Here is a 23780-nt window from a genome sequence, read left to right on the forward strand (position 1 = left end):
CAGCGATTGATACATTTATATACTAACATTGGATGTAGGTGTAACGTTTAAAATGAACCACAGCAACCAGTCAGCAATTAACTTTTAGCAAGATATACAATGAAAAACAGTGTTTGATTGGTTCCATTGGTTTAGTGCAAATTTTAGTGCAGTTTAATGCAAATAGGCCACTAAATGAGCAATTATGTCTTTTGAATGATCTTTTGACTCACATGACTCAGCCCAAAAATCAAGTTTATTAACTTGTTAAGCACCTCTGCTTGATTGACTGTTGTGTTTTTTTCTTTGATCTGATCATTAGGTGAAGCATAACCTAAGTCACCTTCAGCTGACTTTAATTTAATATTTTAACATGTCCTCCTGCAACTTTCTTTTACTTCCTAGCTTCCTTTTAGCCATGCATGTAGTTGTTTTTTTTATGTAGTTGTTTATTTAGTTGTTTATGGGTCAGCACCGTGGCAGAGTGGTTAGCACTTCTGCCTCACAGCGCTGGGGTCATGAGTTCAATTCCCGACCATGGCCTTATTTATGTGGAGTTTGTATGTTTGCGTGGGTTTCCTTCGGGTGCTCCGGCTTCCTCCCACACGTACTAGTGTGGGAGGAAGCCCAAAAACATAGTAGTAGGTTAATTGGCTGCTATCAAAATTGACCCTAGTCTCTCTCTCTCTCTGTGTCTGTCTGTCTATGTGTTTGTATGTTAGGGAATTTAGACTGTAAGCTCCAGGGACTGATGTGAATGAATTCTCTGTACAGTGCTGTGGAATCAGTGGCGCTATATAAATAAATGGTGATGATGATCGATGAGTCAGCACAACTGACCAGATTTACATTTCAGATCTGATCATTCTCACCATTTCACTCATTGTGAAGCCAAACAAAAAGTGATTTTGAGTCAATTAGCCCATATCACTAGTAACATTGCTTCTGAGGTGGTCATTACAAGCCCCAAACCCGTATTTGGAGCAACATTTGACCTGTAAGCACTTTAAATTATAATAATGAAGCAAAAATGTAAACAATGGAGTCTACAAGAACAACATGCTTAAAGTTTTTCACCTTTTCACTTTTTGATGTCTATGAACTTAATGTGATACTTGGTTTCAACATGTATATTTGTAACTTCTATAGCCTTACAACTTCCCAACACTTATTTTGTTGCATTGTTATTATTACACAAGTCTTTCCACTTCATGAAGGCAGTAAAAAATATAGACACATTACATTGTCAGTCACTTACCCAGGTATTAACATTTGTCGTCAGTAACTTTGTGACAATATCAGACTACAGACAAAAGAACCAATCAAATTACATAGCAAGCTGTCTAAGCCAATGGAGGAACACCACAGTGCACATTGTAAGTTAGGTACCATGTGTTTAATGGTGATTTTACTCATGGAATCTCATTCTGTAGGTATAATTTCAGTGCTAGTTGCACTTATGGCTGGTAAAGCAGAGGTCAAGTACATAGCGAACATAATTGAGCCAAGTGAAATTGCACAACTTATTGAAAACCTGGGGTTCGGAGCAGTGGTCTTGGATGGTTGCACAGCGACACATGGCAGCATTGAGCTTGTTGTGAGTATAAATGTAAATGTCCCTGTGCTTTCAGTGCTCACTCGTCTGCATTCTACATGAAGATTATGGTTAGATTTATAATTTAGGTGTCTGTCACAGACGTGACCTTAGTACCTGCAAGTATTGGCACTACTACACCAGGAGGCGCGGAGTCTAACACGCCGCTGGTGTTCACCAGGGACCCCCGCAAGGAAGTTTGGACTTAGCGGCAACGACGTGCAGGTCGTGGCCCTCCCAGGTAGCTACTTGCGAGATATAGAGAAACACGTAGCCAAACAGGCAGTCAGGAACCAACCGGGCAGATGAGGTACCAAATCAGGAGACAGAGAATGGTCAGCAGGCCGAGGTCAAAACCAGAATATCAGGATGGAACAAAGGGAGAATCAGGAAGCCGGGTCAAACACAGGAGACAAGAACACTATACTGAAATGCTGGAGACTAGATAAACCAGTTGCTCTGGCACCCTAATGGTGTCAGAGCAGGCTTTAAATAGGAAGCAGTAACTCCTCATTGGTGGGCAGTGGATCGGCGGTCAGCTGTTCTGACCGCCGACAGGAAACTGGAAAGCGCGTCCCGTTGCTATGGCGATGGGCGCGCCTGCGCACCGCGTCGCCGGAAGACGCGTCCCCGTTGCTTAGCAACGGGGCGTTCAGAAGACGGACGTCCGTCCCTGCCCGAGGAGGAGGCGCAGGGACGGCGTCTGACAGTGTCCTTGTGTCATTACTAATGACTACCCTGACCATAATACAGTGGGTGCGGTTATCTGTTTACAAGTAAGTCTATAAACAAAGGGGTCTCTGAGCTTCGCTACTTTCGCTCCATACACTGTCTCAGTGCCAGTGATGCCATGTAAACCCTTCTCGAGATGAACCCTGCTTTGGGGGATTACTAGTTATCTTGCGGCTATATTGCTGTCTACAAATGTTTTCCATTTCTGATGCATTATTCTCTATTCTCTATTCTGTTGCTGTTTTGTGTAGATCATAGGGATGACCTGCGCATCATGCGTTCACAACATTGAGTCCCGACTGATGAGAACAAGGGGCATTCTGCAGGCCTCTGTGGCTCTTGCTACCTGCAAAGCTCAAGTCAAGTTTGATCCAGAAATGATTGGTCTAAGAGACATCATCCAAGTTATTGAGGTACAGTAAATATAAAATGCTGTAGAAAGAGGGAGTAGTATCAGTATCTACACACATTTCAGTCTGCAATCAAAGAAAAAAAGTAAATTAACTCCTTCCTCCTTCAACTTAAAGAACATTAAAAGGTCAGTTTTTTGTGACCCAGAGCTCAACAGCTACTTATTCCTGCAGGCACCAGTTACAGTTGTTACTTCAGAACACTTAGAGTACACAGGCGGCACTAAATAGTTGTAACACAGTTAATTGGATGGCAATGGCAGCTGGTCCAGGCGGCTGAACCAACAATGTTCAGTGCAGCCTCTGTATTTTCATACTTTTCCAAGCTATTATGTCTAGAGATTAGCATTGACCACTGCAGCTGGGGAGATCGTATAAAAGAATATCTCATTATCGTAGCCAGATAGCACCTAATAAATATGCAGTAAAGAGATGATAACTTAGGACTCTGGGGGTAAATTTATCAAGCTGCTAGTTTGAAAAAACTAGAGATGATGACTATAACAACCAATCAGATTCTAGCTGTCATTTTATAGAATGCACTAAATAATGATAACCAGAATCTAATTGGTTGCTATAGGCAACAACGCCACTTTTTCGAACCCACAGCCTGATAAATTTACCCCTTGGGGTTAAATGTATCAAGCTGCGAGTTTCCGGTGGGTTTGAAAAAGTGGAGATGTTGCCATAGCAACCAATCCGATTCTAGTTATCATTTATTTAGTACATTCTACAAATTGATAGCTAGAATCTGATTGGTTGCTATGGGTAACATCTCCACTTTTCAAACTGGCAGGAAACTCGCAGCTTGATACATTTACCCCTTGGAGTGAATGCAAGCAACTGGTTTATAATACCTAGCGGTACTGGGGAGTTAGCCACCACATCATCAGGTCATCCGTCTACAGTTGTGACCTGGTACAGAGTAGTCATTCTCCTGAACCCTTACTGCTTTGTGTCTTATAAGGGCCAGTACGAGAAAAAATAGTGTGGAAGTCCCCTCCTAAACCCAAACAGTATAAAGATGTATAAGGTATTCAGAGAAAAACATCTCTCAAAAGATAATACAGTCAGATTAAAAGTCGAAAAGCAGGTTGCTGCACCATAGAAGTATTTTGGTATTTGGGATTTTGAGACTGACGAGTGTTCTAATGGTGACTCTGGAGGAAGCCTACTCTTCTCTCAGTACTTACCTTTATTATTAAAAACAGAATAGGCACAGTATGAACCAGTGTTGAGAAATGTCAGCGACCTTCTGATTGTTCTAGAAAACACCTTATTCTCCCCCAGACCTTTCTATCCTTTCTTTCCCTTTTATCTTCCTTCATTCTTCCTTCATATTGACATCATAAATTGTATTTGAGTACACTCTACAAATATGCAACTGCTACACTGCCAATCTCTAATCTTATTGTGTATATATTCTGTATTATAGTTTTGAAATATTCCATCCATGAATGGTCAGTCCTTTCCACCCAAGCTGTGCTGAACTACCGTCCACTTGAGGTGTAGAGGTAGTTTAGGAAGAGCTGAAGGATTGGCCGTTGCCTATCCTGTATTGTATAAAACATTTTATTTGGTAATACTTTTTATTTTTTTTAGGTGATTGGTTTTCAAGCTTCCTTACCTAAAAGAGATCTAACAGCTCACAACCTGGATCATAAACAGGAAATAAGACAGTAAGTATACAAGTAACTACGTAATGAATGTATATGAATCGATGTAGTAAATTGAGAGATGGTCTGGGTTCCATGTGCATCATGTGACACCATCTTTCAGTAATGGCCTAGTTGTCCCATGTTGGTGCCAGAAATCTTGCTACTGGCTTCCTGGTCCCGTGGTCGTGGCATGCAGTGTTCATATGCGCTCTTACATTATTAATGGCCAGTCATTTGCCATCATCGGGACAATCTCCAACTAGACTGAAACCCAGGCAGAATGAAGGGAGATTTAAATTAAATATTCCCTGAAAGGCAGCACTAGCAGAATAGAAACAATATTTTAACATGAATGGCAGACTTTGATTGTGACTGTGAACACGAGCTGCAAATTTCGAACTACGAATTCAAATTGGTGTCCATTGATGATTGTACCGTGAACATGTTTGTAGCCATTGAAGTGGTGAATTTCGACCAGATTTCAAAATTGTTGAGAATCTCTATTTGGAAGGTGGTTTTTGCTCAAAGTATATCTGGAAATGTCCTTTCCCACAGATGTGCAAATGATGGTGTAAAATGATTCCCATTAAAATATAGAACAAAACCCGACCTCCGCTACCTCCGAGGTGCTGGAAAGATCAAGTCTTTTGTCTGGGACTCATACACCTAATCTGTGCTTCCCAATATTGCCTCTGATTCGCTCACCTCCTCCCAGCCTATGGTGTTTGAAACCCTAAAGACATTGCTGTTGGCACACAAATCCACGCTTCCAAAGGCATTCTCAAAAATAGGCACATGTTATAACTAAACAGCATTTGCACTGCAGGTTTTGCGGTGTTCTGGTTTGTAGATGACCCTTAGGGGGGAATTCAATTGGCCGCGTTACTGTTAAAAGTAACGCAGCCTGCGCATTATTACGGTAATAGTGCGCGTAATTACCGTTCTTACGGTAGCCGGGTTAATATTACCATAATAACGGTAATATCTTTTGCACTGCGGTACTTCGAGGGGAATTGAATCCCTTCTTAATGTTAGAACGATCATTAAATGCAACTCTTGACCAGTTCCCACCAATCTGGTAAGTGGCTGTAAATGAAAATACAAATGTGAGTATACATAATATTTGTCTTGAATTCCAGGTGGAGAAAGTCCTTCTTGTTCAGTCTTATATTTGGGATCCCTGTCATCTGCATTATGATCTACATGTTATTTGCTCACAATAATCACTATGGCCCTTCAGCGATGGACACAAACATTATCCCCGGGCTATCCATCACGAACCTCCTCTTCTTTATACTGTGTACACTAGTCCAGGTATGTGCAGTCTTTGTTTTCCTGACATATTTGGGGCACAATTTAACTAGACTTTGGGTGGAATTGGGCATTTTGGTAAGTTAGAGCTGGGCTGCCAAGGGGGTACCACCACCCTGAACATCACCCCTACCTTGGTGTTACACATCATGCTGCAGCCCTTGCTTTAGTTTTAGGCTTCACATCCACTCTTGGGAATTTCTGAAGCTGTATCAAGAAACAAAACACCTCTTTGTCCTGCAAAAAGTAAACAGTATCCACCATTGTATTATACTAGTAACAAAATATTTTCATTTTCTGCAGTCAGTAACATTTCACTTGGTGGTCATTGCCAATATCCATGCTAGTTCTCAAAATCAGTTCACATAAGTGTTATTCCTAGTTGGGAAGCAAGAGGACACTTTTTTAGGCAAAGTGAGTCAACTATTAATAACCTTTTTTGTTATAAAAGGTGTAGTAAAAGGACTGAAGTGTGTCATTTGTCAAAACTTCTCCTCATGTATTGTAATTAGAAATGCCCTTACTTTAAAATATAGGTGTAGTAGAAATAATATGTGGTCTTGTGTATTTATATTATGGTCATGGAACTAATTGGTTATGTATGGGGGGAATTCAATTAACCGCAAAGTGTCTGGCGGACAGAGGGGCGGATCTAGAAAAATGCTGTACCCGGGGCGATTTAGGGGGGGGGGGGGGGGGGGGTTTAGGTCCCGCCCCTTTCTAACATCTTAGGCTGCGGACGGCTGCACACTATGTGCAGGTCCGTCCAGCCGTGACAGGCAGGGACAGTGTGCTGCCCGGCTGCTCTGATTGTGTTTTAAACACAGTCAGAGCAGCCGGGCAGCACACTGTCCCTGCCTGTCACGGCTGGACGGACCTGCACATACTGTGCAGCCGTCGGCAGCAAGTGTCTGTAAGGGGGGGCGATCCCCCCCCCCCCCCCCCCCCCCTCCAGGATCCGCCACTGGGCGGACATTCTGGAGATACTTTACCTCAGAGATTTTGACAGAAATCTCCACTCATTTTTTCTCGCATCCCCATAAAGGTGCGAGGAAAAGTGAGCAGAGATTTCTACCATAGTATCAGAAAAAGTGGGGAACATCACGGCTGATTGATTGATTAATTGTGTTCTTATAGTTAAATGTAAATAGTACATTATCCCATAATATACCACTTTCATTTACACTGTGTGTCTGATCCACAGTCCTTTGGAGGATGGTACTTTTATGTCCAGGCTTACAAGTCTCTGAAACACAAAGCAACCAACATGGACGTACTCATCGTCCTAGCCACCACCATCGCCTACATTTACTCGGTGTGTATCCTGATTGTGGCCATTGCAGAGGAGTCTCAGCAGAGCCCAGAGACCTTCTTTGATACACCCCCTATGCTGTTCATGTTCATTGCTCTGGGGAGATGGCTGGAGCACATAGCAAAGGTAATTGTGCTAGATTAGTCCCAGTGCGGCTCAGCAGGAAATCTCTGAGAATCTGATTTATCTCTGGAAATGTTTACCCATTACTACTGCTTGTGGGTGTTGGCAACACTAGTTGGCGGATGATGATGTGCCCATTACACTAAATCCTATAAGCTCAGCTGTATCGCCTTACATATTATTGAACCGCTAATCCTTGCCTGTAAACTGATATCACTATTTACAGGAGCTGTGTCTCAAGGGGCGTATTGCTGGACTAGATTTTAATATTATTTGCTCCACTCTGTGTGTTTGTACTTTTACAAGTGTATATTGTTTATTTATTGTTTTTTTATGTTTATTATGGTAATTGTTAGTTACTTCTTGTTAACCAGACAGAGATAATTGTCAGTAGTGGGGACACCAGTTTTGCTTTGGGGAGATTCACTAACATAAGGTACAAAATGCAAGTGTACAATGTTAATGTGACCAAATGTATGATTGGTTGCTAAGATTTTAGTTGGATTTTTTTTTCTCTCCTATTTTATACATTTACTGGTATTGAAATCATCATCATCACCATTTATTTATATAGCGCCACTGATTCCGCAGCGCTGTACAGAGAACTTACTCACATCAGTCCCTGCTACATTGGTGCTTACAGTCTAAAGTCTCTAACTTACACACACAGACAGACAGATTAGGGTCAATTTTGATAGCAGCCAATTAACCTACTAGTATGTTTTTTGAGTGTGGGAGGAAACCGGAGCACCCGGAGGAAACCCATGCAAACACGGGGAGAACATACAAACTCCACACAGATAAGGCCATGGTTGGCCTTATCTGTGTTGAAATCATGTTTAACTATTTATAAACAACATATTGATGGCAAAAGGACAGACATGAGAATATGATGGTTTCAAATTTGCATTTGAGTTGTGTTTAGCTTTGCTGTACACAGTGTGTATGTATGTGTGTGTGTGGATATAGATATGTGTGTGTGTATATATATATATATATATATATATATATATATATATATATATATATTTGTATAGCAGGTACCTGGTTCTGGTGCATGAAGCGGCAAATTAACTGGGGATTAGAGGGGTTGTGTATACTTTACAATACAAGTTATTTTAAGCATTATTTTATCTATGATCATGACAATAACGTTTAGGGCCCAATTTGCAAGTTTTTGCTCCCGCTCCATCATCAACAAGGCTGGGGTGCAGTCTTTTAAAGTGGCCCAGGATGAACTTCACAGCACTGGGATCATGAGTTCCATTCCCAACCATGACCTTATTTATCTATTGTACGTAAATTTGTTGTAAATTATGAATTTAGACTCCAATGGGACAGGGACTGATGTCAGTGAGTTTTCTGTACAGCGCTGCAGAATTAGTGGCGCTATATAACTATCTAATGATGAAGAGGATTGGTTAACCTCCTGTCGTGCTTACTGTGCTTCGCTGGCCATGGTTAGGTTTTATCTGCCCTGGACAGAGAGGTTGTCCAAATATTGTGGAAAATAAATATATCTGTCTCTTGTGTGACATTTGTTTCCAACCTGTAAACTCTGTGACTTCCTTGTACCATAGAGTAAAACATCGGAGGCTCTTGCCAAGCTCATATCCTTGCAAGCTACCGAGGCGACAGTAGTAACTCTTGGATCCAATCACTCAGTTGTGAGGTAAACTCCACTGTGCTATTTTTAAAGAATCGTTTGATGCATTTTTCTTTTCAAGTATTTTATTGGGCTCCAGTAGTCTTCCAGATTATTAGTGGACATAAGTTTCTTTCAAACCACATCATTAACCTGGGGGTAAATGTATCAAACCTTCTAAAAAAGTGGAGGTGTTGTCCATAGCATCTAATCAGATTCTAGTTAGCAAGTATCTAGTACATTCTAGATAAATGATCTAAAGTCTAAAATCTGATTGGATGCTATGGACGACACCTCCACTTTTACTTTTTTAGAAGGTTCAATCAATTTATCCCATGATATTACCTGTGTTAATTTAATAACTTTTTTTGAAAGTCTTCTTTTTTACCCTCCACACCCTATAATGGTAAATTGTTAATTAAGCAATTAGAGCAGAATTTGACTCCACATAGCAGGTGGAAGCGACACTCAAAAAGTAAACAACTAAAAAAATAAACATTGGTGGATAAAGTGGTTAATGTGATGTTTAGCAAAAGATTCTGCAGAATGCCCAAATGAATCCTACACTTTTTTTTGCATATGATAATTAAGTGAAGCCTAAGTAATTAGACAGTAACTATAGTTTTGACTTGAGAAAGCAATAACTGTACCCTGATAAATAAAATCACAGGGAAATCAGGATTCCTCTTGGCATTAATGAATCCACACTGAATCCTGCATTTGACTCATCCCAAATCCTGATATAGGTTGTTTGTGATGTTTTATTGATTTTGTAAATGTTACTTTAGAGTGAAACCACAATAATGCTTATAACTGAACATTATCCATGTGACGGCACCACTTGGCCCAATTAGTGGTACATCTTGCATGCTTTGCTGCAGGGCCGGACTGGGACTAAAAATCAGCCCTGGCATGTAAAGCACACAGGCCCACCTCTGTTGATTAGCAGGAAAAAAAATGTGTGCCGCAGTGCAGTGGCGGTGCCGCCAAAGGCGTAGCTACAATATGTTGGGGGCGTGGTCAAAATGGTGCGTTGATACATACATTATAATAAAACATTACATTTATCAGACCCTCCCCATCCACATTACGCCACCCCCCCCAGATACATTATGACACCCCCAGCCCACTGTACTTATCTATGCTTCTGATGCTGCTGACATTCCTGTAGAGTGAGCAGGGAAGCTCTTAGTCTCATGAGATTAATAAATCTCGTGAGACTTAGAGCTCCACGGCTTGCTCTGCAGGCTGTGCCCTGTCCAGGACGGAGCACAGATCCTCCTGCTGACCAACTGGATTAAGGCTCGGGGGGCCCGGGCACTCAAGTCAGGGGGGCTCCTATGATGTAATTTGGCTATTAGACAAATTTTTGACAAATACACAGGCAATACTGTGTGCACTACTGTTAGGTGCATGCAGTTCTGCCTTAACAAGCAGTACAGTGTGAAGCAGGACATATCTCCCAACTGTCCTTGTAGTCAGACCAAATCCTGACTAAGTGGGACAGTCACCCACCAAATTCAGAACAGTTGGCAGACTGTCCTGGTGTCACACAAATAGATACCCTGTCACACAAATAGATCCCCTGTCACACATATAAATAGATACCCTGTCACACAAATAAATAGATCCTCTGTCACACAAATAAATAGATCCCCTGTCACACAAATAGATACCCTGTCACACAAATAAATAGATCCCCTGTCACACAAATAAATAGATCCTCTGTCACACAAATAAATAGATCCCCTGTCACACAAATAGATACCCTGTCACACAAATAAATAGATCCCCTGTCACACAAATAAATAGATACCCTGTCACACAAATAAATAGATCCCCTGTCACACAAATAAATAGATCCCCTGTCACACAAATAAATAGATCCACTGTCACACAAATAAATAGATCCCCTGACACACAAATAGATACCCTGTCACACAAATAAATAGATCCCCTGTCACACAAATAAATAGATACCCTGACACACAAATATATACCCTGTCACACAAATAAATAGATCCCCTGTCACACAAATAAATATATCCTCTGTCACACAAATAAATAGATCCCCTGTCACACAAATAAATAGATCCCCTGTCACACAAATAAATAGATACCCTGACACACAAATAAATAGATCCCCTGTCACACAAATAGATACTCTGTCACACAAATAAATAGATACCCTGTCACACAAATAGATACCCTGTCACACAAATAAATAGATACCCTGTCACACAAAAAGATACTTTGTCACACAAATAATTAGATACCCTGTCACACATATAGATACCCTGTCACACATATAGTTACCCTGTCACACAAATAAATAGATCCCCTGTCATACAAATAAATAGATACCGTCACACAAATAGATACCCTGTCACACAAATAGATACCCTGCCACACAAATAAATAGATACCCTGTCACACAAATAAATAGATACCCTGTCACACAAAAAGATATTCTGACACACAAATAAATAGATACCCTGTCACACAAATAAATAGATACCCTGTCACACATATAGATACCCAGTCACACATATAGATCTCCTGTCACACAAACTACCCCCCCCCTTTCTTACCTTGTGCACTCCGCGGCGCTGTGTACAGTCTCTCCTAACACATGGGACGGCACCTATCACATGGTGCACGTCCCATGTGACATCTCCAGAGCCATTCATAGGAGCGGAGGGAGGAGGAGGGGACACGCGCCACCAGGAAGTAAGTGTAGTGCCGACCCCACCGCTCAGTGCACAGACTGTCTTGCCGAATTCTGGCATGACAGTCTGTGCGCTGAGCGATGGGGCCGGCCAGCTAGCAACCGGCCCATCTGGCCATCGGCCCTTCTGGCATTTGCCAGAAGTGCCAGATGGCCAGTCCGGCCCTGCTTTGCTGTATCCCGTTCTGTGGACGCCATAGATCCTATGATGGCTCAACATTCCAGCTGCCATTCCCACATTGTACTGAATGGAACATTGTAACTTGATGAGAAATTCTATAATTGTGTAAAAGAGATTGGTTATTTATGGTTACTCACCCTTGCTCATTACAGGGAAGAGCAGGTGGCTGTGGAACTGGTCCAGAGAGGAGATATTGTGAAGGTTGTACCTGGGGGCAAGTTTCCAGTTGATGGGAAAGTAATTGAAGGGACATCTATGGCGGATGAGTCTCTTATTACGGGTAATTATATTGTATTGTTACGTTAAATTACAAATGTGAACTGAAGAGAGTCATAAGCAGGGGTGTGGCTAATTGAAAGCCTGTACCTGCCCACTGGGTGCCAGACCATGCTGTGTCGTAGTCAGCAGAGCTAACCACAGTGCATTGCTAACCACTGTGCAATGCTAACCACTGTGCTAAGCTGCTTTAGTCCACGTTAAAGATTACAGTTGCTAATTCATTGAACCTCATTGGATGTGCACAGCAAAATGTCTTGATTTTGCACCAACATGCTTAGAAGTGTGTGTTAGCTTATAACAGCCTGATATTGATTTTTAAAATGAGCAACAGTTAAATCAAATAGATAAAGCACGCCACTAATACTAACTAAGCAGCAACAGCGCGGTGGGAAGGTTGCGAGGTATTCAGATCACTGCTGCTCTGCACAGGGGTGTAGGAACCAGAATTTTAACGCGGAGGGGGGGAGGGGGGTTCATAGGGGGCAAAAGGCCAAGGACCACTATAGGGTTTGGAGCCCCTTTTACTCACGTATGGTATCTCATTTTACGACAGTTGTAACAGATTCTTGTTTTGTGCAGGATGGACAATGACAAGCAGTTATGCAAATAGAAAGATATTGTACACACACCCTTTGATATTTTAATTCATTAAGCCATCTCTCATAATTTGCCACCCATAGTCCATATGCCTACTGTGCCTAGTGTTAGATTCTGCCCTGATGCCTTCCACAGTATTTTTGGATGGGAGATTCAGAGTCTTTGTGAGATAACGGATAAGATTGTGCGTAAGATAATACAATTTATAATTTTATCTTGTGCATTAAGAATAATCTTGTACATTAAGAATACTAATTAACTCTATGAACCAATTGATATCGCAATAGATAGTAAGTTCCCTGGCCAATTGGTATATATCCTCTATATTTCCTTTATATTTGTGTTTCATCTTTTTAATAAGCTTGTGACAATGTCATGTAGGTGAGCCTATGCCTGTCAGGAAGAAGCCGGGAAGCATGGTTATTGCCGGGTCCATTAATGCTCATGGTTCTGTGCTTGTGGAAGCAACTCATGTTGGCTCTGACACCACATTGGCACAAATCGTTAAGTTAGTGGAAGAAGCGCAAATGTCCAAGGTAAAAATATAATATATAAATATAGATAAATCACAAATATTGTTTGTCATAGTTTCCATTAAAAAAAAATCCAGCAAAACAAGGTGAATGAGACAGAAGAAACAGTGCAAAGTTTTATGAGTAATGGCAGTCCATGGTCAGTATTGGGAGTAATGGCAGTCCATGGTCAGCATTGGGAGTAATGGCAGTCCATGGTCAGTATTGGGAGTAATGGCAGTCCATGGTCAGTATTGGGAGTAATGGCAGTCCATGGTCAGTATTGGGAGTACTGGCAGTCCATGGTCAGTATTGGGAGTAATAGCAGTCCATGGTCAGCATTGGGAGTACTGGCAGTCCATGGTCAGTATTGGGAGTACTGGCAGTCCATGGTCAGTATTGGGAGTACTGGCAGTCCATGGTCAGTATTGGGAGTAATGGCAGTCCATGGTCAGCATTGGGAGTACTGGCAGTCCATGGTCAGTATTGGGAGTACTGGTAGTCCATGGTCAGTATTGGGAGTACTGGCAGTCCATGGTCAGTATTGGGAGTACTGGCAGTCCATGGTCAGTATTGGGAGTACTGGCAGTCCATGGTCAGTATTGGGAGTAATGGCAGTCCATGGTCAGCATTGGGAGTAATGGCAGTCCATGGTCAGTATTGGGAGTACTGGCAGTCCATGGTCAGTATTGGGAGTAATGGCAGTCCATGGTCAGTATTGGGAGTACTGGCAGTCCATGGTCAGTATTGGAAGTAATGGCAGTCCATTGTCAGTATTGGGAGTACTGGCAGTCCATGGTCAGTATTGGGAGTAATGGCAGTCCATAGTCAGCATTGGGAGTAATGGCAGTCCATGATCAGCATTGGGAGTACTGGCAGTCCATGGTCAGCATTGGGAGTAATGGCAGTCCATGGTCAGCATTAGGAGTAATGGCAGTCCATGGTCAGCATTGGGAGTAATGGTAGTCCATGGCCAGTATTCGGAGTACTGGCAGTCCATGGTCAGTATTGGAAGTAATGGCAGTCCATGGTCAGTATTGGGAGTACTGGCAGTCCATGGTCAGTATTGGGAGTAATGGCAGTCCATGGTCAGCATCAGGAGTAATGGCAGTCCATGGTCAGCATTGGGAGTAATGGCAGTCCATAGTTAGCATTGGGAGTAATGGCAGTCCATGGTCAGCATTGGGAGTAATGGCAGTCCATGGTCAGTATTGGGAGTAATGGCAGTCCATGGTCAGCATTGGGAGTAATGGCAGTCCATGGTCAGCATTGGGAGTAATGGCAGTCCATGGTCAGCATTAGGAGTAATGGCAGTCCATGGTCAGCATTGGGAGTAATGGCAGTCCATGGTCAGCATTGGGAGTAATGGCAGTCCATGGTCAGCATTGGAAGTAATGGCAGTCCATGGTCAGTATTGGGAGTAATGGCAGTCCATGGTCAGCATCGGGAGTAATGGCAGTCCATGGTTAGCATTGGGAGTAATGGCAGTCCATGGTCAGTATTGGGAGTAATGGAAGTCCATGGTCAATATATTGGGAGTAATGGCAGTCCATGGTCAGCATTGGGAGTAATGGCAGTCCATGGTCAATATATTGGGAGTAATGGCAGTCCATGGTCAATATATTGGGAGTAATGGCAGTCCATACATAACATATAGAGAACCAGGACAAGGCTAGACAGATACAGAAATGATTAAGGATGCTGAAGAACAGATGATGGGACCAGTTAGTGTTACAGTACAAATGCAGCACTGGACTCTCTGCCCGCCTTGATTTGTGTAGGCGCACCTAGATTTCTGGGGAACATAAGTTGCAGAGCACGATGGACACATTTGTGGAGATGTAGCAGCTTTAAATTACATTTTGAATTAAACTTTAATTGAATAAAACTCTCCAGAACCGTTTGTTCACCACTTTATTAAAATCTTGTATTCTGTCTCTTAACCCGTCACTGTCAAAATATTAAAAAAACACACCAAAACCCTGCAAATCACCATAAAAAACCACCCACCAGCACACTAAGAATGACTGACCCAATGATTATAATCGTGAGTAACAGAGGCACCCCTTAGCCAGCCAATCATTTGCAAGAGGTTTATTTTTTTCATTTGGACTGAAAGATGAAAAGAAGAAATGTTTTAATACATTTAATAAATTGGTGAACAAAGGATTTTCAGTTAAAATTGAATTTAAAATTACGTTGTTGTCTTTTTTTTTTTTTGTACTGTTTTGGTATTTTTCCATTAGGACAGGGGTCTTGCTAATCTTGCTAATTACCTCACTCAGCACAGCCTAGGGGTGTAGAGAATAGCCCCTCTGGGAGTGGGCACACTGTCTAGTGCACCTCCAGTATAAATGTCTTACACATCTTAGATGCAGAACTGTGTATTAAATATACTCTTGTTTATTTCATTGTTACCAATATAGTTGTACATTTGCTCTCTCGTTGTTTCCCTGTCATATGCAGGCTCCGATCCAACAGTTGGCGGATAAAATAAGTGGATACTTTGTCCCGTTTATAATTTGCGTTTCCATTTTGACACTGATGGCCTGGATGACAGTTGGCTTTGTGAATTTTGATGTCATAATTAAATATTTTCCTGTAAGTTGCTTCTTCATTAATTATTCTAATGAGCGTGAAATTTCATAGCTCATCCTCACCTCTCACACATATTCCAACCACCACCCTCTAAATTGTATAATTGTCCCATAACTGTCCGTGCTCATCCCTCCCTGCTTTATACCTCCTCACACTCATCCTCTTCTCTCCAGATGGTATGCTCTCCTCACATTCTATTCTCCTGTATATAGACTCATCTCTGCCTTGTCACTTGTCAAACAAATATATTACCAATTTCTCATAAGCTCACTACACTGTAAATGAGGAATTACAGTGCTTAGTCTTCTTCATAGTACCTAGCTACCAGTAACTTGTTCTTTGCCCATGAATAAATACTTCAAAAGAAAAAATATGGACTTGAAACACAAAATATTCCACCGCAATACTCTGAAACATACAGTCACCAATCATTGACCTTATTACACACATGATGGATAATTTAATCTTCTGCTTTCTTGTTTTCCTCTCAACTCAATGCAGCACTTCCAAAACTCCAATATATTTTTTTTAATAAATAAGGCTGCACTTCTCACAGCTGTGTTGCTCCAGATATGGCTCTGGGGCTTAATTGGAACAGCAACATCCGCTAATCTAAATAGAATACAGTAAATCTAAATGTTACTGTAAAAACTATGCTCTCATACACAGCTCCATGCTGCTGCTCAGCCTGACTATACAGCAGCTGGTTCTCCGTCAGATGCTACACTTACACTTGTGGCCAATTCTGACCTATCTGACCGCTCAGTGCTCAGACTGCAAAGGGCACGTGAATGAAGTTGGATGGTAGCCGCATACACAGATGCAGACATTGTATGATTGACTTTATCCTCTATCCTGACCAGCTGTTGATCGGGACTGGGAATGTTTTTGAGCCAATACACTTGCAATTTGCGGCCAATTAGATCTAAAATAACCTAATAATTGCAGCATATATGGGCATGTTAAGGAGGTCTGTTTACATAGACTGACGTCAAATGACATCTGTTGTTGGTCAATGGCTGAAAGTGGAGAAGACTGTTATATATAATATATTGGAATTCCAGAAAAAACAATGTGCTCATCTAGTACAAGTCAAAATATTAAAATGTTTAGCTCTTTCATTTCTTGTTACTTTCAGTGCCACCCTTTCTATTATTCATTTTGTGCTCATTTCCACTTATTTTCAGAGTTACAGCAAAATAATCTCAAAGGCTGAAGTGATAATTCGGGTGGCGTTCCAGACTTCCATCACTGTGCTGTCTATTGCCTGCCCTTGTGCTTTAGGTCTGGCTACACCCACTGCGGTGATGGTGGGCACTGGAGTGGCTGCACAAAACGGTATCCTCATCAAAGGTGGAGAACCTCTGGAGATGGCGCACAAGGTTGGTTATGTTCTATCTAGGCTACTAGTTAGGACATGCTTCATGTGCATTAGTGTCTACCAATTCTGTACATACATTCAAGGCAGACAATTTTGATGCTTAAGCAAAATGAACCAGATTCTGTACAGTTAGTGAACACTTGTTCAGATCGCAGTCATCATTTATCCGTCTTTTCCGTCAGTCTGGATTTATTAATGAGAGAACACTGGTAGATGTTGATCAGGGTTCTCAGTCTTTAATGGGATACGCACTGCAATTTATGCTCACTAAATTCTGAAACAAGACTTATAAAGTTTAAAAATGAACGTTATGTCTTAATGGTTTAGAAGAAAATTATATTTCTCTTTCATCCTATCTGGGGGATACTGCTACCATGGGTTGTGAGAGTGGAGGTGGAGTTGGCACTTAACAAGTTAACTTTGTTAATGTATCAAAGTCCACAAACCCCTCCCCTCTGCAACCCCCTGTAGCCGCTCCAGTCTTAGTTAAGTGCCCAAGGGAGTTGGGCTTACTTTTATGACACAAAGAAATTATTCTATTTTTTTCACCTATAATGTAACTTAATTGTAGCAGCAGTGTGCTCTGTTAGCTGGCAGAGCCCACTGAGCCAGACAGTGACAACGATAGTGTTTTTTATTTTTATTTAACAGACTCGATCAGCGCTGATAAGTGGATTATAGCCACTGACAGGCTGCTACAAAGCCCAGATACCAGCGCTGCCAAAATGGCAAAGAGCGCCGGAAAATTGGAGCGTCGGGGGCCGCCATATTGGATTATACCAAGTCCCCTTCTCAGCAAAGGAGGGGGCGGTACAATAAGAAAAACGGCCACCAGAAATCTGCTAATAGCGACTGCTACATAATATAGATGCAGCAGATCACCCTCTTTAACAGCAGAAAACTCGAGGAGCAGGAAAAAGGTGCAGTTGGAGGGTACTAAAGACAGATTCCCTTCCCCCCCCCCCGCAGTCTGATGCAAGTGGGCTGTTCCAAGGGCGCCAAACACTGCCTGGGAAAAGAGCAGCAGACATTATCTGGGACACTGAGTTGCTGACAGACCTCTCCTGATACATAAGAATCTTAGCCTGATTGGAAGGCTATGTACCATTTTCTAATATCTCTATATTATAGATAGGGTATATTGAAATAAAGTTGTTGTTGCAATAGCATTTTTTAATAAAATATAGAATACTAATTGCATAACACATAGCCTTTGCAAGAGATACTAATTAGTCATAGATTAGTTAGTATCTTTCTGTTTGCTTGTGAGTGATTGCCTGTATTTCATTATTTTACTGTTATACTATTCCCTTAAAAAAAAATGTCTGATAAGGGAAAGGTACCTTGGGCAAAATATTATACCTGTTCCAAGTGTAAAGATAAGTTACCAGTGGGACTACAGGACCTGGGGGCGCTTTGTGCTGACTGTAGCGGGGGTACTCTGACCGTGCAGGCTCAAGTTAGAGGAAACGCCAGCATGGGCAAATGTCCTAACACAGGGCGTTGAAACATTGGTTATACAGCTATCTAAGCCAACAGAGATTCCAGCGTTTGTGGCAGTTCTCCCCTCTACCTCAGTAGCAGTTGACCCCCTAGTAACAGGCAGGACTACAGGGAGCGCCGAGTCCACAAACTTAGGACTGGCTGGGGCTCTCTCTGTCCTTACCTCACAAGACCTACAGGAGAACCGGCTTGGTCGACTTCCTTAGTTAGAGGAATTGATGGGTTAAACCGGTTCTTGGATGCGCCAAGACCCTTACCCAGCAATAAGAGACACCAATCCACTCACCTCCTTCTGACCCTCTCTGATTCGGAGGGATCGTCAGAAGAGGATGGTGAACTGATAGAAGACTCTGATTCCACACAGGTCATAGACCCAGAAGAGTCTTCCAGACATCAGGGTATTGACAACCTGGTGGTAGCAGTTCGTCAGACATTAGGTATTCTGTATCTAGAAGAGACTAGAACATCAGATCAAAGTCTCTTCAAAAAAGCTAGAAAACAAGCGATCTGCTTTTTTCCATCAGTAGAACTGAAGGAAATAGCGGAAGCATCCTGGAAACAACCAAATAGGAAATCTACTGTTCCACGAAGGTATCTGACTTTATATTCAATACAGGAGGGATATCAACCGTTGGGAACAAGTTCCACACTCCCTATCCCAGGGACAGCCACCCTGCAGGATAATACTGACCGCAAAATAGAGGGATGTTTAAAGTCTATCTACATTGCGGCAGGTACGTAATTCAGACCTATGTTTTCATCGGTGTTGGTTGCAAGGGCTATGAAAACATGGGCAGACCAATTAGCAGCTTGTCTGCAAAATTCGGAATTGCTTCCCCTTTCCCTGCATCTCAAGGAGGCTTCTGGATACTTATACAAGGCTGTACATAATGCAGCCTCCATTTCTTCATCTATTTCTGAATTTATGTCAGGAGGACATCAAAGATTCGCCGCACCGATTCGTTATTTGTTTTGTTTGACTCCTCTAAACGAGGATGGCCGGCCTCTAAGCAATTGATTACTAGGTGGCTTACTTCTACTATTAAGCAGGCTTATGTCAGTGCTAACAGACCTGTGCCAAATCGTATTGTAGCCCATTCTACCCGTTCAGTGGGGGCATCCTGGGCTGTACGAAATGGGGCCTCAGCTGACCAGTTGTGCAGAGCAGCCACATGGTCCTAGGTCCATACGTTTACCAAATTTTATCAATTCAATGGGGCATATTCAATTGTCGGCGGAAACGCCCAAAATCTCGCACTCCACGCACTATTACCGTTATTACTGTAATAGTGCGTGTAAAAACCGCGAGCTAAAATCAAGCTTGCTATTACCGTAATAACGGTAATAGTTTTAACGCGGCGGGATATTCAAACAATTGAATATGCCCCAATGTGTTTGCGTCAGCAGGCGCTGCTTTTGGCAATAGTGCTCTACGTGTCGGGCTGTCAGAACTTTCCCTCCCTTAGGGGGGGCTGCTTTAGAACGTCGCCATGGTAGCAGTGTCCCCCAAATAGGATGAAAGAGAAAAGAGGATCGTTATACTTACGATAAATCCGTTTCTCTGATTCCACCTGGGGGACACTGCTTTCGGTTCTTTCTGCTTTTCTGCTGTGTGGTCTCTGGTTGGTTGGCTCCCCTTCTTTGGGGCTTTATACTTAGACTGGAGAGACTAAAAGGGGTTGCAGAGGGGAGGGGTTTGTCAGCTTTGATACATTAACAAAGTTAACCTGTTAAGTGCCAACTCCACCTCCACTCTCACAACCCATGGTAGCAGTGTCCCCCAGATGGAGTCAGGGAAACAAATTTATTGTAAGTATAACAATCCTCTTTTTGAGCTTTCAAGACTCTTTGGTCTGTTCACCAAGGACATATCTTATGAATAACGTTGACAATACAAGATATGGGTGTACACAGAAAATTAGACATACACAGTGGAAGTTATTTTGTAACAAATGGCAGTAGCAACTAATCAGCAATTAGCTTCATTGAATCAGTGTCAATTTAGACATTTTATTTTGTAGCCTGAAATTGCTCCTCCATTTATTCATTATACAACTATTATAATGTACAATTTTTACATTTTGTCTGACTGGGGTTTTTTACATTCAAACAGTTTACGGAAATAACTCCTATAATTCCCATAACACTCCTAATGGTAAATGTATTATGCTGCGGTTTTTGCAAATTTCCGATATTCGGTGACTTTGAAGAGCAAATTTCTTTACGGCAAATTTGCCCTTAAAAACATTGACATTTTAAATTAAGCTGTCAAACTCGCTGAATATCAGCGACTTGCAAAAACCGCAGCCTAATACATTTACCCCCTGCAGTGGAAACATGAAATGGGTCATGTGGTCATACACTTTAAACCAATTCGCTGAAAACTAGATTAAAAAAGGGCCCATATTGTCTGCAAACCCTGTAGTGATTTATTCTTCTTAATCAGCCACTAAGGGGGGATTCAATTAGCTGCGAAGTGTCTCTGAACCATCCCTGAGACACTCCATGGTGGAGATTTCACAGAAATTTCTTTTCATTTTTCCTCGCACCCCATCATCATCATCATCATCATCATCATTTATATAGCGCCACTAATTCCGCAGCACTGTACAGAGAACTCATTCACATCAGTCCCTGCCCCATTGGGGCTTACAGTCTAAATTCCCTAATATAGACACACTCACACAAAGACAGACAGACAGAGGTATGAGATAAAATGAGCAGAGATTACTACTGCAAATTGCTGGCAATGTGCGCGGTGTGTGTCACATTGCTGGCAATTGAATTCCCCCCTAAAAATGTCAAGTTCATGAGACTTTTACTTTTTAGTTGATTACAAAGGAACATTTATATTTTCAATTACTTGCTAACCCTAAGCATTCTGTTTCCTTAGTCTTTCATAGGAAAACCACAGTGAAACATGAGTTTGTTTTTTGTTTCAGATAAATACGGTAATGTTTGATAAAACTGGGACCATAACACAAGGGGTCCCTAAAGTCATGAGGGTCCTGCTATTGGGTGATGTAGTCAGGATGCCTCTGAAAAGGATGCTGGCCGTGGTTGGAACCGCAGAGGCCAGCAGTGAGCATCCCCTGGGGATGGCAGTCACAAAATTCTGCAGAGAGGTAATAAAAATGTATGTTACTGTAACGAAGCAATACTAAGGGCTGGAGCAAATGTAGATCAGTCTCACACATGCAAGATGATCATGATTATTATTATTATTATTATTATTAATAATAATTATTATTATTATTATTATTATTATTATTATTATTATTATTATTATTATTATTATTATTATTATTATTATGTGGCACAGCACAAAAATACTATAGTTGTTGTCTGTGATGATTTACTGCATGCGTCCAGGTCTGTAGAATTCTAAACTGTAAGAATTAGAATAACAGATAACTGAATGTTTATCTAGGAGCTGGGTACAGAATCCCTGGGATATTGTACAGATTTCCAGGCTGTCCCAGGATGTGGGATCCGTTGTAAAGTGAACAATGTAGAAAGTGTCCTGATGCAGAGTGAAGAGGGTTTGAATGAGCAGAATATCTACAAGAGTGGCTTCACCCATCCACAAGAAGACACATTTTTGATCATGGCACCAGACCTACAAGGTATAGTTATGGATGGGCTCATAGCTCTGTGTGATAATCATTATGAGAAAACTTGTCCATTATAAACAGCATGCACAACCCTGTGGGAGCATTAGAAAAAGGATGGCATAGCAATTGCTCTTTAGGGCCCATACCTGTTTTTTAAAACTAGTGAAATGATATCAATAGGTATTGGAATGGAACCCACTGGTTCAAATGTCCCCATACTGAAGAGCATTTGTGTTTGGGAGCATTTGTGCTGAGGTGCCGTTATTTTGGACCACGTGTCCTCTATTGACCTCTCTTGACATCAAAAGCAAGTGCTCGTTACCACCCTATGTTGAACATGGTCATGTTTAAGTTGCGATGTCACTGGCGTTTAATACAACGCCACTGGGTGACCAGTTTTATAGGGCAGTTACCCCATTTTTATTATAAAGATCAGAGGTAAGTATATCAAGCTGTGATTTTCCGGCGGGTTTGAAAAATGGAGATGTTGCCTATAGCAACCAATCAGATTCTAGCTATCATTTTGTAGAATGTACTAAAGAAATTATATCTAGAATGATTGGTTGCTATAGGCAACATCTCCAATTTTCAAACTCGCAGCTTGATAAATTTACCCCCAGGTGTAGAAAAACTGGAACAAGCACGGTTTCGCGGGAAGATCGCCCTTCATCAGGCTCCTTCCCAGTTTTGTTGAACAGGGCTAGCGTATTGTGAGCATCCTGCATATTGTCCTACTGGACTTCCTGTTTGGCAGCCTTTTCGCTACTGACAAAAGCATTAGAAAAGCAGGCAATCAGCAGCCCATCAAATAACTACTGAAAAAAGCTGACTCCGAACTGCTCCACCCGATACACAAACACCTGGCTACCATTCTCTCCATAGTCATACCACCACCCTCATTAATGTGACGTTCAGAAATCAGCCCACCACTGCTCCCTACAGTAATTAATGCAGACCTGGGGAAAGTCAATTGGTACAATTAGGAGAGTAGAAGAAGGAGAAAGTGAAGGAAGAGAAGAGAAAAATAGTATAGGAACACATGGAAGGTATGGAAAAGAAAACAAGAAAGAAAAAAAATATTATATCCTCCACTAGACCATGGCATGGGTGATGGACTATGCAGAGGTCCATTTGAAAGCTTTTTATGTGAACTGTGGAACACACTGTTCACCATGGATTCCGCTGTGGAAAGAAATGTGGCAAATTCATCCCACTTAAAAAAAAAACACACAAAATTTCTGCCATCAAACTATTTCTGTTTTTAAAATAAAACACAGACAGACTGCATAAATTCTGTCCTATAATGTTTTTCAATAGTATCCATTGGTGGTCATTCACTGAGGTCTTTATCTTTCTGTAAACTAAAGGTGCCGCAGCCCCAGAACCTCACTCTGTTTTAATCGGGAACCGGGAATGGATGAGACGCAACGGCTTACACATATCCAGCGATGTGGATGAGGCAATGACTGATCATGAAAGGAAAGGACAGACAGCAGTGCTAGTAGCTATAGATGGTAATGTCTTACATTTTGTATCCACACATAGTCATGATATTGACTGTGCTGACTTGTAGTATGTCTTGCTTCACTGTTCAAAAGTGGATAAGAGCTGTATTTTTATGAC

The 23780-nt window shown here is 41.7% G+C and overlaps 1 protein-coding gene across 3 annotated transcripts in view; it reads left to right on the forward strand.

The window, feature by feature from the left end:
• Window positions 1–23780, forward strand: part of ATP7B (ATPase copper transporting beta) — a 71392-nt gene that overhangs the window by 37087 nt on the left and 10525 nt on the right. For all 3 annotated transcript variants that reach the window (XM_075199065.1, XM_075199066.1, XM_075199064.1), the window contains exons 5-17: window positions 1413–1576; window positions 2557–2718; window positions 4318–4394; window positions 5513–5687; window positions 6889–7122; window positions 8700–8791; window positions 11826–11953; window positions 12931–13085; window positions 15528–15662; window positions 16847–17041; window positions 21486–21668; window positions 21974–22169; window positions 23525–23671. In XM_075199065.1, the coding sequence (XP_075055166.1) occupies window positions 1413–1576; window positions 2557–2718; window positions 4318–4394; window positions 5513–5687; window positions 6889–7122; window positions 8700–8791; window positions 11826–11953; window positions 12931–13085; window positions 15528–15662; window positions 16847–17041; window positions 21486–21668; window positions 21974–22169; window positions 23525–23671 (2043 nt within the window). The remainder of the gene's footprint in view (window positions 1–1412; window positions 1577–2556; window positions 2719–4317; window positions 4395–5512; window positions 5688–6888; window positions 7123–8699; window positions 8792–11825; window positions 11954–12930; window positions 13086–15527; window positions 15663–16846; window positions 17042–21485; window positions 21669–21973; window positions 22170–23524; window positions 23672–23780) is intronic.

Source organism: Mixophyes fleayi, chromosome 2 (genome assembly GCF_038048845.1).
Source record: "Mixophyes fleayi isolate aMixFle1 chromosome 2, aMixFle1.hap1, whole genome shotgun sequence".
Lineage (NCBI taxonomy): Eukaryota > Metazoa > Chordata > Amphibia > Anura > Limnodynastidae > Mixophyes > Mixophyes fleayi.